Source organism: Bombus vancouverensis, unplaced genomic scaffold, assembly GCF_051014615.1.
Source record: "Bombus vancouverensis nearcticus unplaced genomic scaffold, iyBomVanc1_principal scaffold0031, whole genome shotgun sequence".
In the NCBI taxonomy this organism is placed as follows: Eukaryota; Metazoa; Arthropoda; class Insecta; order Hymenoptera; family Apidae; genus Bombus; species Bombus vancouverensis.
In genome coordinates, this window is record NW_027468922.1 from 794,139 (window position 1) to 810,373 (window position 16,235).

Below are 16,235 nucleotides of genomic sequence, written 5' to 3' on the forward strand. Positions count from 1 at the left end.
ATCTAAAAGCGAAGCGATCCATAGAACGTATATAATATGCAAAAATATCGAAATTATCCAAAGTATACAAATTATTAGATGAAATAATTTTCTATCTAGATTACATCTTTTTAATTATATTCGGCAAAATATACAATATTATAAATATTCGATATTGCTTATTTTATTATTAATAAGCCCAATAAGCCGAACGAGCTTAAAACCAACATTTTAACTGTTTTATTATGTTTATTTTTAAAATAACATAGAAACAAACTAACTTTAAGTTATAAGATCAAATAAATTATTTTCGAACAATTTTCCACTTTAGTCGACTGCTTCAAACGAATTATGAAAACGAATAATACGGATATTTTCTTCTGCCTATTTCTTTCATTTTTTCCCTTACTCTAGTTAATTGGTACTGTACTTGTTACTGCAATAGCAGGTATTATGGTGTTGTTTTTGCGAATATAGTTCTATGTATTAATTAGCCAATTAATATCGGAGAATAATTGGAGATACGATCGAAATAAGATTGCGCTTCAGGGTATAATTTGTTTAATCTGGAATATAAAAATATTAGATATATGTATGCATACTTGATTTGCAAGTTGCTATTTTGTTAAACATTTTCGTTGCCAATAACAATACGTATATATTAATAATCAGATACTATGTATATTATTATTACTTACTACTTTAGATGAATGATGAACGATAGTTTGGTTTATTCATTGAGTAAGCTCGGTGGTTTAGTTCATATTCTTTACCTTCGGCGTACACAGTTATTGTTTGCACCGAAGGGTGGCGTTAAATACTCCGTCCTAATCAATCGATCCAAGCGTTCAATGACGGCCATTTGATAAAACAATTCTCTCTGCGGTTAAGATATTTTTTCAAAAGCATTCTAGTTTCTTTTATACCAATCGTAAGATATCGAAAATCATTTATCTCTCCTAATTAATTCCTTACCTACAGTTAAACTAATAATTTATGATAATTACTCTATTTATTTATATCAATTTATTCATAGAATGTATTCATGGAATCAAGGGAGCAAGTGCAATTTAGATCAAAGCCAACCAGTTTTCATCATCCAATGATGCGTGCTACCATTGGTAAGTCGCATGGTTTCGTTTCTTCGACGGTAAGTTCAATGTTCATGTATAATTATTTGGAACCACATGCTGTACCTATTCTAATTGATAAATTTCAATACATACGCCGTGAGACACCGTGGAATGCGTGCGTTTTAGCCTTAATTATTCGTAAGATAGATTAGTCTATGTTAAGAGCATTGTGAGCTCATCGTGTACAATGATACTTATCCATCTTGCAAGGAAAATTAAAATTCTATTCTCTTTTTCTGCCGAAACACGCGTCCATTGATTCTTCCGAAAGATCGCAAACTCGTTCGTTCGTGCCGTGATTTTTATTTGATTTTCCGATTGATTGCAGTTTCTCTTTGGCTTCTGCCTACTTTTAGGGGCACATACAGCGTCAGTAGCTTCATTTTCTTTCTCCCGTCCCAGGTTAGACAAATGTGTCTTTGGTGCCGAATGCAAACCAGTGGGGCTACGAATTATCGTACTGTAATATCGTAGAATAGATTTGAATTAGAGATCGGTTGAAATTAGAAAGCACCGTGTACGTCGTCTTTTGTGGTTTGTTTACATCCAAGAGCGCCTAGTAACAGCGACGCGAGAAAGGATAAGCAGTGTCAAAACAGAGGTACGGTTTCATATTTCAAGGAATCGAGAGGCCAAAGTATGTGAGCCGAAAAGTGTGTGTGTGTGAGAGGACGAGAGCAAGAGCGAGCACGACCGGGCAGGATTGTATTGGCGAAGAGCAGAGCTAATTGAGTCGTTGAAGAGTAGAGTCGTTAGAGCTTTCGAGTCGTTGAAGAGTAGAGTCGTTAGAGGTTTCGAGTCGTCGAAGAGTAGAGTCGTGAGAATTGATAGAGTTGTAGAGAGAGAGAGTGGGTGTGTTAGATTCGTTGTGACGAGAGTGATCAAATAACTGTAAAGTTATTTGATATAGATACGAGTATTGCATTTAGTTCCGTTAAATAAATATCGTTCTCTGTCCAATTTATATCTGTATATTCAGTTTAATATTAATAAATTGTAAGTAAGCGAAAAAAAATTTTATATCCTTATTTTTCGATGTTACAGTACGATGTTTATAAAGATGGATGTAATCATTGTGTGAGATATAGATATTGCGCGATGTATCCTTTGTTTGAAATTTGGAAAGATTCGTGTAAGATCGTTTTGTGTAGATCGTTTGACTTTCCGTATCTGCTTGTATCTCCGTCATCCTTCCCACCACGCCACTTTGGAAGCTGCTCAGCGAAACTAAGGTGCGACGAGTCCATTCAGTCGTCTTCTTTTCTATCGATAACATGGATCACGTTGCGTCAGGTTTGTAACCTATTCTAACCTATTAGCGGCGTCACTTCTTCATTACTGTCATTACTATATTTTTTACTATCGTTTATATCTCGTTATTAATATCGTTTAATCAATCCACGTTTATTTAACGATTTGTCGAACATTCAGATAATGAAATTAGGTGGTTTTCTGAAATTTTTTGTTTGTATCTCTCTTTAACCGTCTATTTACAAAATGATACTGTTACCGGTAGCTTGTATCGTAAGCTTTCGTAATAAAATCGTTATTGATCGTTTGATCGTATTTTCATGTAATTATTTTATACATTTCTAGTTTGTTTTTGTGCAGGTTTTCGATCGATGGCAGGGATAATATAGAAGTAACAGGAATATTAATATATGGACGCAACGACGATCAACGATCAGTCTGATGAATTTTCATGGAAATCTGGTAACGTTTAATTTATTTTAACTAAGACAGCTGTGTATGAACGGTTCTATCGTCTTTTTATTCGAGCATGGGTAACATTTGATATACAATTTATGTCTACTTTAAAATATACTTGATACTTACTTCATAATAGATCGTTTCGTAATTATTTGGAATATTAAAATGAAAGTAAATGCGATTAAACAAATCACTTTTTTTCATTCAAATATATGAAATCATTCTCTTATTTCAAACGAACTTGTAACAAATTATTTTATTGTTTCAATGTAATTCATAATGTAGAATCCTTGATAATTTAACGATAGCTTCGTGTAGACAGTTTGAAACATAGAAATCTTAACAATAATAGCTTTAACTATTTCGATAGGTATTGTAACACACTAGGTATTGGTATATCGAATTCAAATTGTTTTTCTATATTACGTGAATTTGCTATAGTTTCCGTCATATATTGCAACTTTGTAACTTGTGTCTTTTTCATAGAGGTGGCGCGCAAATAGACTGAAATACTTCAAAGCAAGGCTTCGCGCGCGTTTCTCTAGCATTCTTTAAGCATTCTTTTAGTTGTGAACTTTTGAATTCTTGGAAATATTTTCGGATATTTATAACACGCGACCGTTGTGTGTTAACTATGTTTCGTGTTCTAATAACGAACATTCGTGGTATGATTCTCGCAAATGAAATGATCGATTCCCTATTTCGGTTAGGACAATAGAGGTGGTTATATGAAGTATTACACTGAGATAACGGTTTATAATTCGCACTTTATTCCAACAACTTTGTAGAGAAGATAGTTGGGCTGGTGCGTATAGATAAGTGAAGTAGGTGACTGATCTAAGGGTGGAAACCCGGTCAAGAGATGTCGACTGTTCTAAAGATGGAAAATCAGTAAAGTTCGGTGACGATGCTATTGTCACGTAAAATAACAAAATAAAAAAGGAATTTGAGGTAAAAAATAAAAAAAAGAAAACTTTATTTTTTTTCTAACATCAATACACTTTACAATCTACTTCCGAACTCTAGGCGTGACTTTCTAAGACTGACTCTTACGATTTTACTTTCGATCGGATTCGATTACTTTCTTTTGTCATCCCTCAACATCCCCACCGTCTATGCATTTGCTAGGCGTCCGCGATCGTTGCCACGTGCTCTTTCTTCTAGAACCTTCGGTGGAAGGACCGTTGGGATGTTGATGGTTCATTAGGCACTTCAGCGATATACATTGTCGCCGAGTGCCGCCACATCTTTATCTCTATCTCTATCGTCAGTCCGTCGGATTTGAAGTATGCCGGTCGTGACACACGCGAAAAGTGACTGACCAAAAAAGAACTGAATGTTTTGACGACATTAAGAAACTGCAGCCTTGTATTTCAGCAATATCATACCAGCAATAACAAATTTTGAGAAATATCTTTATGTTCTATTCCTGTGGCGTACTTTGGATAACGCTAATCCCGGCGACATACTAAATTTTGAAATCCATACGACTGATTCTACAGAAGCAGGGATTCTACAGCAGCGATTTCGCCTGCACAGTTGTTCATTTAATTTGTGAATTGTAAGAAACCTCAAGTATGTCAGAGGACATAGTGATATTGCTACAAAAGCGACTAGACAAATAGAGAGCTACATGTGATTTTATCGTATTTTTTTAACCCTTTCGCTTCGGCAATCCAGTCCGCCGAAGTACTGTCACTGAACGGAAACGCGCGCCAGAAATACGCACAGTGTGCGTGGCTACTGTATATACGTTTTCCTAAGTCTTAAATAATAATAATTCTTGTAAGAACCGTATACGAAATATCGTTTCACCGTCAATGGATTTAGTAGATTTTTTAGCATGAAACAATATACGATTTTGATGTTGTTTCAACAACGAGTAACTTAAAGAAGTGATTAATCCAATATGTCAATAAAATCAAGGGAAAATGTTCTGTCGATAACGAAAAAATATATTAATGACCACAGATAGCATTTGTATATGCATCATTTTTGTCAAATTTTGTCTTCAAAACACAACTTTTTAATATTCCTATTTTATCTACTTTTGCTAAAATACATTAAACACATTTCAATACTAAACTAAAGATCTTTAAACTTAAAAATGACTTTTGCTTATTCCCATGTCACAAACAATTGGCTTTAATAATTATCGATCAATACTCTCTTATTCGTAAGCACATCAGCATATTCGATCCATGCAAATTCACGTAAAATGTTACTACTTCCTGCCTTTCGTTACATGTATCTTAATAAATTGTATCTTATTAAATCTTAATAAATATGAGTCTTAATAAAAAGAAGTTACTTTTTACGTAGACCAAACCTAGTTCTATTATTAAGCGCGTAAGCAGATAAGATGAAGATCAAATAGAGGCAAAGCTAAAAAATAACGATTATATATTTTCATGTTTCAGCGTTGAAAACTTATGTGGGTGAAACGCTAGAATTGACTGGAGTTCTTCGACAAGAAATGGGCACTTGTCTTTGCATAGACAGCAACAATGTGCCTCCGACAGTCAGCAAACGTTACTCTGTACAAGTTCACTGTATGTATTATTAAGCGCTTATCATAGAGTTATTATACAAATATATTTGCAATTATCATTCTTATATATTATACAAGGTGAATCAGAACACGTGGAAAATATGGCAGAGGTTGATTCTGAATACTGAAATAAGAAGAAAATTTTATATAACATAATATGCCTAATATGACCTTACGTTCCGCTTATAGCTTATTTTGCGATGCTAAACATTACACAGATGAACGATTTCTTGGAAAATAGATAAATCGTGCTGGCCTTATTTCCGGACCAATACGCTCTTCGGATCCGAATCCGTTTGATTATTAAATACGGGGGCGTTTAAAATCTCTTACTTATAAAACGTTAGTTGACGTGACGATCAAAATTTTCGACAAATTCGTGTAAGCTGTTCGAACAAGATGGACGATCTATGACGCGACGCATTCGCGTTTCCGTAGAAACTGGAACTGGTCGATTCGAGTAATTTCTCTAAAGATAGGTAAGAAAGTACTGTGACACAAAGCAAGCGTCTACTCGAAAACGTTTATACGAAATTTTCTTTTTATTTTAATGCGCTGAATCAGCCCCTGCTTGCCTGGAAGCCGTACTTTCCACATGTCTCGAACTCTATCATACCGATCCACTAGGTAAACAAAATAAAAACCTGCCAAGCACTGTGGCGGCACGGGCCGCGGAACTTTTCAACGGCTCCGGATGCAAAGCGCGACGCCGCCAAAGCGCAACACCGACGTGCCCAATGTACCATCGATATCTTCACACTCTTTCCGCCGAATTCTCGGAAGAGCATACACGTGCCAGCACTGGCGGCACATCTAATGAATGCACGCTAGTGGGGGATATCGATGGGCTACGAAGGGAAGAATCTGCGCGATCCGAAACAAAAGCACAGGCAGTCTGTCTTACGCCATTAAATGTGTAACTCCTCGGTATTATTTGCATAGCAACGCGTCGAATGATCTATCGGTGTCTATCGTTATTTGTTAGTTGTTACCAGTTGTCTGTTAAGTGTAATTGTTAATTGTTAATTGTTAACTCTGATTGTTGATTAGTTCTAAATAAACTATTGTTCGTTAAAAACACCAAGAGTAGTTCCTTACGCACCTATCATCATACCACCTCAGCACGAACGCCGTATAGATTGTTTTCACCTGTTCGATTCGTGCTAGATTTGACTAAAATACTCATGCGAACTTATTGAAAATATAAAATCCGAATTAACATCCAGTTTTCAACAATCTGTCTAAAGATACCGCTCACAAACAAGCTATCATTTCTTGAAACAAATATATAAGATTTGTTTACGTTATCAATTTTGTCGTGTGTCGAAATACAGCCCACTCAAAACATTCTATGGACCAAACGAAAAAATTGTTGACATTGATTGTCAACAAGTCCTACAAACTAGGATCTTTCATATTTCTTTCGCTTTTGATAATTAGACACAACCTCCCGCTAGCCGATGAGTCATTCTGCTATATTTGGCTTATCCTTTGTTATTATACAAATTACTGCCATTGTTCACGGCTGATCTACTAATTCGTTTGGTGACTAGACACTACGTTAGATATTTTAATCAAATAAACTCATAATTGTATCGATAAAATACTTCCTATCAGTACAATATATGATCTAAAATTTAAACATCCTGCGTCAGGGCGACATATCCAGTGAATTAACGGCGCCTGAACAATCCCTTAAAACGGGTAAATCTATAACTTTATTATCTAATTTCAACCTAATATCCACAAACTGATCAACATAATTTCACTATGCCCAAAATGAATCGCCTTGCAAATGATATCGATATTTACGACATTTCTTTGCTATATTAATATAGTATTATTTGTTATAGATCCAGACCACCGACCTCGACCAGGGCTATCAAAATTCGCCTTCGTCATGGCCAATAACCAATATAATATTAACTACGATAGAAACTGTCATTGTTAATTTAACACTAGCTATCGCTGTTATAATACGAATAGCCTGTATACATATTAAATAATCTGTAATAAATAACTTATTATTTTTAAATACACCCTGTCTTATTTATCTACACCTTCCTTTGTCTTACGTCCACCTTGACCTACGCATTGTCACGTAAAATTCGTGATAAAAAAGGATTTTTGCAATCCACTAGCGATAAAAAGTTCGCGTACAAGGTAAATAGCGGGCAAAAGAACGGTATAAAGCATAGAGTGTAGAGTATAGTAGCATCGCAGAAAAAGAAAAATCAACAGTTTGCTCGGTCATTGCGCAGCAACAGATCGAGCAACGATACAAATGATCATGGAAGTGCGTTTCTGCTTCCCGGTCTGTTCGAACTATGACGATTTGTCTTTCTGATCTTTCCGACTCGACCGTTGCACCGTTCACTCGACCATCGACCATAAATTGTTTCGAATTTTCTAGAGAACGGACACTTGAAACTACGTGCTTGCGGTACATTCGATAGCCAGAACAGAGGGATCCTTCGTGAGCCTGTTTTCGTCCTGCGAGACGAGCAAATTATTAGAAATTTCCTGATGCAATTGTGCGCGGTTTTATGCAACTTTGATTATACACGTGAACGATATTTGGCACAGAGGAGTAACATTTTCGGGGTAACATTTGCGCACTAATAGGTTCCCACGTAGCTAAAATAAAGCAAAAGTTGCGCGAAATTAACGAATGACAATTGAGAAATTTCTTGGGTGATCTACGTTTATTACGAAATGGTTGGATGCGAGAAGCGATATCTGGTAGCATCTAAGTTGTCCGAGAGAGTTTCACGATAAAGGAACAGATCTCTGCCGATACTCTCTATCCGACTATCGTAGCAGATTTGCGTACTTTTGCAAGGTTCTCCAAATTAATACAAATTTCTAACTACCGTAACATCGAGATATTATACATCGTAAGGCAAAGTTAAGGAGAGTGGCGATGACCTCGGAAACGCGAAAAATATCTCAGAAGATAGAATTTTGGTGGCGCGAAGGACAAATGTTCGTGATGGTTTTCCCAATAGCGATTCTGATTCTCCCTTGACGTGTCTGCTCGGCGCCACTTCCGGCATCGTGACAACCACCGTAAGCCCTAGGACGCCCTTACAGCCTCCTTTACATCGCATATACCCTTCTCGCTGTTGATGAAAATCCAATTTGTGAAATTAGACGTTTGCTCGCTTTGAGACAAAGTAAACTGCGTTTCTCACAGGTGTTCGGCAGATGGCGATGATGAGATATATAGTGCAACAAAGTGAAATTTTACGCGCGTAAATCTAACAGGATTATGATGTAACAGAAGCACAACAAAGAGGAAACTTGTGATGAAAAAGGAAGAATATATTACCAACGAAACTCTTTTGCTCCATTTTCTTTCGTAGAATTATATTTCACTTGCGAGTATTATAGCAGGTCTGCCTTTGATACAAAAATCATAAAAGGTTTACGTATCTGCACGTATATTTACGCTGTATGAACGACACTCGAGTATTACACGCATGCATTATCGACAAATAGATCCACGTTCGAGATAAGAGTTCCTCTTTGATACTTTCTTATGGTATAAATAACGAGAAATTATCAGGAAGTATGTTACAGTGAAACTGCTCGTACTTCGTTACTTTTACTCGCATGTATGACACCTACAACGATATTCTTTGTTGAATCAATAAATAAAAGCGCTCCCCAGCGTACATACAAGACTAGATCTTGAAATATAAGAATCGACGTAACAATAAGACTAAAAAAGTTCGAAATGAAAATAATTCGCCGAAACGGCAAAAAGAGAATACCTGACACAAAAATAACGATACGGTAAATCAGCGTCCCGTTTTAATTTTCATCGATCAGTCGTCCAGCAAGCGAGATGTGTCAAGCAGCAACGGCGACAAGGTAACAGAGACGAAATATTATCGAGTTAACGCACGCGAAGTGGTCGCAGGAATGGCTGACGGGTGCGAGAGTGTAATGCACTTACGTCACGCGAATTTCAGACGAAACAACTGGTGGTGTAACGAAAATTTAGCGTCGCAACTGAATGTGCTAAATATAAAATGGATGGCTGTTGACCGAAAGAAAAATGCTCGACGATACGGTGCCGCCGTTTGTTCTCTTACAAGATTGAACGTCCACGGTCGACCCATTTACCAGACCCTCCTCGTTACACGAAGAGACGAAATCACCAGTGCTATTTAATCGTGCGAATTATATCACGCGTATCTCGCGAATTATTATACGACGGTGATAATAAGGCAAATCTAATAAAATTTACTTCTCATTAAAAAGTCGTACCAAAACAATTATTTATTAATTGGTTTATTTATTAATTCTTAAGAAGATACATATAAATAAGAAAAAATGGTAAAATTTGATTATATGATATAATAAAAGTAATATATGCCTATGATCATTCTAAAATATAAAAAGTGAAATAGTCTTACGTTCATTGGTATATTTTAAGAACACATACATCTTTTAACGATGGTTGCAATGTAACATCATTTTTATATTACACGCAAGGTATGGCAAGTATTCCTGCTCTAAGGCACAATTTGAAATCAACAACATTCAGTTTAACAAATTATAACTTCTATTCGTTTTCCATCATGGAATAACGCGGTGGTGTCTTCCATATTGCACTGGACGTGCGTTGTAATCTATTCCTATCTATATTTTCAAACATTTCAGTTAAATCTGGTGTGCACATTCTTCTATCAAAGAATTTATAGACTGCTTTCTTCGGAATTTATCGTTGCATTGCAAGTTCATTTTCGCGTATGTATGCTAAAATTGATAAAAATTCGAGTACTCCATGCATTATAATGTTTATTAACTCATTAAGTAAAACAACGCTTACATTGCGCCTAATGTGGAATTGTACGCCTTGGTCTGGCTTCATCGTCCGATGTGTCGTCGTCAGGTTTACTGTGCAAAACAGAAGTGGACCTTACTGTTTGGAGCTATATTTTGGATAAAATATCGAATGAATAATAGCTTGTGTTTTTATAACAGAAGAATACTTTGATACTGTTTGTAATGTTACCTGCGATGTCATCATCTGAGTCTCCTTCTTTTGTTTCGCTAATAAGATTTTTTTGCTTTTTCGACAGATCTTCGTGCCAGTTTTTGAACAATGGCTTTTTCTGAAATTTTTTCTTTTTCAAAGGCCTCGATTCTCCTTCTTACGGGCACATTTTTCTTCATTTCATTTTGAATGTCCTGTTTCGTCATGTTTCTATTAGACATTTCCCTTTCACGGGATGGCTCATCTTCTGCGAATAATTCTTCGAACTCGGTGAGTCCAATCGCTTGATTCAGCTGCTGAACCTCCTCCTGCAGAGTTATTGGCGACCGTGATGTAAATTTAGGTTCATTATTTTTTCCTATACTACTAGCCAAGTTTTTATTAATTACTACCGTTTCGTTTGATTTTATTGGTGATAAAGGTTCTACAATTGCGGTAGCGTCCATCATCTTCTGCGTATAAGTAGAATTGATGTCCATCGTGGAATTCATAAGAGGAGTAAATTTCTCAAGTGCATCCTCGCACATTGAAGGATCTTCAATATCATTTCTTGCTGATGGAATTACTGTATCATCAATAATATTAGAATATTTACCCTTCGTGTTTTCACTCCGTGAAAAAGTTCTCTTTATATTACTATCTCTTGTTGTCATTGAAGACTTTAATGGTTCAATCCTTTCTGCTTTGCTAAATTTGCTAAATTTGCGGCTGTATTGCATCTTCTTTTGAAATTGTTTCGCTTAAAACATTCTTTTTTGTTTTACTATGTTTTGTAGGACCTTTTGTGTTTTTTTCATCTGAACTACTTCTAGCACTTTCCTTTTTTTTAGGTCGGCCTCCACGTTTCCTCTAAAAATTTAGAATATATTTAACAACGTTATAGTAGTATTTATATACACAATGTACATACAATTGTATAAGCAATTAGATTTTGACGCATTAATTAACCGATATCGAACATTATTGGGTACTACATATAAGGGTTAGTATTGATTAGTAACATAAGATATGGGGTAAGATTGAAAGTATTAAATTTCATCATAATATGACACAAACATTTACATTACTGTCATCATCAAGAGTTAGCCTTCGTAATTTTGTAACAAGTGACATTGACTGCTGCTTTTTAATATTAATTGCAGCTTTTATTGCAGCCTTTCTTTTTGTTCGGTCAATTGTTGTTTCCAGCACATCCCCAGTTTTTACATCTTTATTTTCTGTTTTATCATGTACTGCTGAATCTGTTACTGTATTGTCAGTATTGATAATATCATTTTCTGGGATAGTCTCTTTACGACGATAACCTTTTTTCTTCAAAACTTTCGGCCTCTTTGTAGTTGAAGGGCCAGGGACTGATTGTGGTATTTCAGCAATTAAACCATGTAAATAATCCAGAGTGTCTTCAAGCTGGTTGTTAACATATTTTTTAACATCCAAGGAATAATTATGTATATTCGATATATCTTTGGTAATCATTTCTTTAATCTCCTTCTTTGATCCAGTATCCATATTTAAAATCTACGAATAAATGATATATATTTAATATATACATTAAACTATACTTTTTAATAATACATACCATAATTTAATATTATGGTTGAAATTATGACGTATATAGCAATTAATACATACACATGTGTTTAGTTCTATTAACTTAGAAGCACATGTAAATTAAAAAAAAATATATATATATATATATATATGAAACAATAATAAAATAATGAAGTAACATTGAGAATAGAATCTAGTTTAATTACACATATATACCCTTTTAATAATTCCGTTCTTATAAATTTTATTAAATTTACAGTGAAGCTTACAATTACACTAATGCCAATGAATATTAACGTATGCGTTTATTATTACACTAAATAAAAATGAAAGTAATGCAATGAAAAATACAATATACCTTAATGGAAATAAAATAAGTAAATAGCGAAGTATTTATTAATATTATTATATAGCATTATATTATATTATTATAATATTTATTAATATTTACTTACCTTTTACGTTTGCACAAAAACTATAAAATTTTAAATATAAAGAGAGATTTATAAGAGAGATAAAGCAAGTCACAGAAATTAGTGTCTTTCAATGGCAAAAATGCGTTAAAGGAAGTGAAACGATAATCTCCGTCTCGCGTCACAAGCGGAACTGTGTCAGTTTTGCTCCTTGAAAGTACACGTAGCGGTACATGAGCTAGAGAACATTTCAAATCATGTTGTTGTTTTTTTGCTTCGGAGTATCAAGATCGTGAGGACATACATAATATATTAATAAATAAACTCCGGGCAAAACAATGTCGCCGTTACGTTACCGTCGAACCGTCGAACAAAGACGAATTTGAATTCTCCGACTCTCCCCCGATCTGTTTATATTATACCAGTTTAAACGGACGCAATCGTAAAGAGTTCACGAGAGTTATGGATCAGTATCTACGAGTATCTACCGTCTTTGAGAACATTATCTATAATTATTTATTTAATCATTTGAAAATATACTTGAAGGTTTCAACAACGAGCAATCTTGTCTAATAAATTTCACGATCAACCATCCTCTACACACAAGTCCTCTGAAAACATAACGACTTTTCAGTTCAATTTGAATCGTTGCGTTCAACGCCATCAGGGTGTCCTGCATAACGTGGGCATCCGACTAGGTGCTGATACCACATACAAGAACAAGTCGAATATGTGAAATAAAGCTTTTTAGCTTAAGGTCCCGTTTTGAAAAAAATACAGTTTGAACATGTTCGGTTGGCAATTGGCTTAATACACGCGTATGATAAATAATAAGATTTATTACATGATTTTACAAAATTTGTTAAAATTGATTAAGAAGTTACTTTCAAGAAGTAATATTTACATAATTGTAAATTGAACCCTATGTTTAACAAAATTAGGCATTCTTAAGTATTTGTTATTGTAAATTACTATTATGCTTCGCCAAGTGTGATTGGCGATTTCTGGAACACAGCGTCCATCGATGTCTTCAATGAAAGAACATAAGTTTAATAACCTAACTTATCGACGAAATAAATCCCTGGCCCCCGGGTAGCGTGTTAGGAAGCTTCCGTGGTAATTCTTTTAAAAGCAATTAACGAGTGATCTGTTCGCGAATTATTGTATTGTATTATATATTATGTGGCATCATGATATCATAAGGAATACAAGTCACTATGATTCTTCGTACTATTTCACAGATGGAGTGTGCAAATTTGACTTTACAATGAACAAAGTCAAACGTAACAATGACAAAATTGTATGTGGCAAAACTGGATACCTCAATGTTATACAGTGTGTCAAGAAAGTGTTTGTTGTCATCTTATGTCTTTGGGAGGTAATTCTACACCTTCGGATTTGCGAAGATCTGTTGAAAAAGAAGATCACAAAATTGACCTCGAGTATTCTATTGCACGTATTGCGTGTTTGTGCGCGTATTTATCCATCGATGTATTGCAAAGAACAGTTTGTCCAATAGGGGTTTCACACGCAGCAGTGGGAAAAATAATACTCTCACCCTGAGAGAATTGACCGGCGAGGGCGCGGCAGAGGCCATATAGCGCTTCGGTGAGGCGCGCTAGGTCCGTCGCGCCCCCCGGTGGGGTGCAAACTTAGGCGCTGGCAACTCAGCGCCCCGGGGCAGCAAATCAGCCCGGCAGGGGAAGCGGACTGTCTGGCACGGCGGCTCCGGCGACGAGGCGCGGTGTGACGTGGCCGCATATCGCTCCATTAGGGGTGTATTGAGCGCGGGGGGGTGTATCCCTCACACCAGTTCCCGGGCCCCTCTAGATCGCTGCCGGGACGGTCATCATGGAGGTTTTAGTCCGTTGGCGTCCGCCACTACCACGCCGCTTTTTCCCAGAAGCGACCTGGTGTCCTCCACGTTAATAAAAAAAAAGAAAAAAAAGTGGGAAAAATAATACGCCAAAAAGGTGTACGTTATAAGGTTCGCCGTGTGCGAAATTATGTCGTTTGACGAATATTCGATGGTTAGCCGCTAAGAAAATTATAACGCAATCCTTGGAAATATCTTGTTTACGGATGAGAGCGATTCTTCCGATAGCAATATTCTCGATCGTCAGACTGCCAAGATTTAGGCTTGTGAAAGTTCTCACATTATAATACAATGATACAGAGATTCAAGCAGGCTCGAGCAAGTTTGATTTATTCCACAGCTCGCTTTAACGTGTAGATAAAATCAATTTGAAAATGGAATAGATATCATATGTTCGCGAGCAGCCAGAAAACAACACTGACGTTATTTTGTATCGCATCTGACTTTAAAAACGAACATAAAATGAAAATAAACGGTTTTTCATACAAAAATGCATACTTGTTACGATGCATCGTGAGTAGCAGAGTAACGCATATGTTCGTGTATTACAGCATGAACGTATTAATGAATAAATAATATATATATATTAAATTAAAATTTTTAATATTTTTATAATTTAATAATAATAATAATTACTATATTTATATAAGTATTATAAATAAAATATTTATAATAATATTATTAATATCTTTTTATTAGAACTAAAAATATAATTTAAAAATTTTTAATATTTTTATAATTTAATAATTATATTTATTTAAATATTATAAATAAAATATTTATAGTAATATTATTAATATTTTTTATTAATATTAAAAATACAATCTTAAAATTTTTAATATTTTTAATTTTATAATATCATTAATATTTTTTATTTTTATTAATATATAATTGAAATTTTTGATATTTTATAATTTAATATATATATATCATAAATAAAAAATTTTTAAATTATATATTATACAATTTATATTATAGTAATTTCCATTCTTTCAAAATAAAAAAAATTGTATATTAAACAATTTAAAAATAAAGGGTAGAATATTTAAGTATTAATATTTTATAATTTAATTTTATAGATAATTAAATATTTATAGTAATATTATTATTTTTTATTAATATTTTAAAATATTATATATATATGTCGGGTTTACATTAGAATTAGGGTTAGGGGCGTAAAACGAATCTTCGTTTGGGTTACACGTTATCGTTATGCAATAGAGAAGACATTGACTAGTGCAAATACGATTATTATAGAACCGGACAAGTAACCGTGGTAGTTAGGTACTCGAGAAACTAATGACAATGATCCTAGGTTCAATAACGAATCCGCGGTCGACTAGAACAATTACAATCGGGTTGAATAACTACAATTAGTTGAATAACTACCCGACATATATATATATATTTATTATATATATAATTAATTATATATTATATTATATATATATTATATATATATTATATATATAATTATATATATATATATAATTAATTAAAAAGGGGGAAATATAAAATTAAAAATACATATATTTAACAAACATAAAATAGATATCACATTTAAAAAAAATATATATATATCATACATAAAAACAAAAGACATTTAAAAGGAAAAAAATAATAATAATAAGGAACCTCTGATGGAAATGCCTCCGCAAACATTGTTCGAACGTCGATCACCGAAACCTAGGGAAACAACAAGAAAGGAAAAAACATCAAAATCGCAAAAACAATCATAAGCGTACCCCCAGCGGACCACCACCGCGTGGGGGATGGCATAAATAAGCAAAGCAACGTAGAGCAGGGCTCATTATTATTCCGGTGAACATTCTTATTACGTCCATTGCTCATTATTATTCCGGTGAACATTCTTATTACGTCCATTGCTCATTATTATTCTGGTGAACGTTCTTATTACGTTCATTGCTCATTATTATTCCGGTGAACATTCTTATTACGTTCATTATTCTTCGTTCATTATTCTTTGCTCATTATTATTCTGGTGAACATTCTT

At 34.5% G+C, this 16,235-nt stretch overlaps 2 protein-coding genes across 2 annotated transcripts; one reads left to right on the forward strand and one right to left on the reverse strand.

The window, feature by feature from the left end:
* The first annotated feature begins 1,015 nt into the window (after positions 1-1,015).
* On the forward strand, positions 1,016-6,312 carry LOC143304350 (uncharacterized). Its single transcript, XM_076626804.1, has 5 exons — positions 1,016-1,100; positions 2,264-2,405; positions 2,724-2,825; positions 5,243-5,374; positions 6,001-6,312. Exons 3-5 carry the CDS (start codon positions 2,774-2,776, stop codon positions 6,291-6,293), a joined length of 477 nt encoding a protein of 158 aa, XP_076482919.1. The 5' UTR covers positions 1,016-1,100; positions 2,264-2,405; positions 2,724-2,773; the 3' UTR covers positions 6,294-6,312.
* Positions 6,313-10,017: 3,705 nt separating this feature from the next.
* LOC143304345 (uncharacterized) lies at positions 10,018-15,617 on the reverse strand. The gene is made up of 5 exons (XM_076626801.1): positions 15,611-15,617; positions 11,444-11,733; positions 10,400-11,230; positions 10,214-10,316; positions 10,018-10,140 (listed from the first exon to the last, which is right to left on the reverse strand). The coding sequence occupies exons 1-3, from the start codon at positions 15,615-15,617 to the stop codon at positions 11,078-11,080; spliced, it is 450 nt and encodes a 149-aa protein (XP_076482916.1). The 3' UTR covers positions 10,018-10,140; positions 10,214-10,316; positions 10,400-11,077.
* Between the last annotated feature and the right edge of the window lie 618 nt (positions 15,618-16,235).

Coding starts and splice junctions, on each gene's coding strand:
- LOC143304350 (XM_076626804.1), top strand. CDS start 2,774: ATGGACGCAACGACGATCAACGATCAGTCTGATGAATTTTCATGGAAA. Junction 2,826..5,242: donor TGAATTTTCATGGAAATCTG/GTAACGTTTAAT, acceptor TTCATGTTTCAG/CGTTGAAAACTTATGTGGGT. Junction 5,375..6,000: donor TTACTCTGTACAAGTTCACT/GTATGTATTATT, acceptor CCGATCCACTAG/GTAAACAAAATAAAAACCTG.
- LOC143304345 (XM_076626801.1), bottom strand. Junction 11,231..11,443: donor CTCTTGATGATGACAGTAAT/GTAAATGTTTGT, acceptor CTAAATTTTTAG/AGGAAACGTGGAGGCCGACC.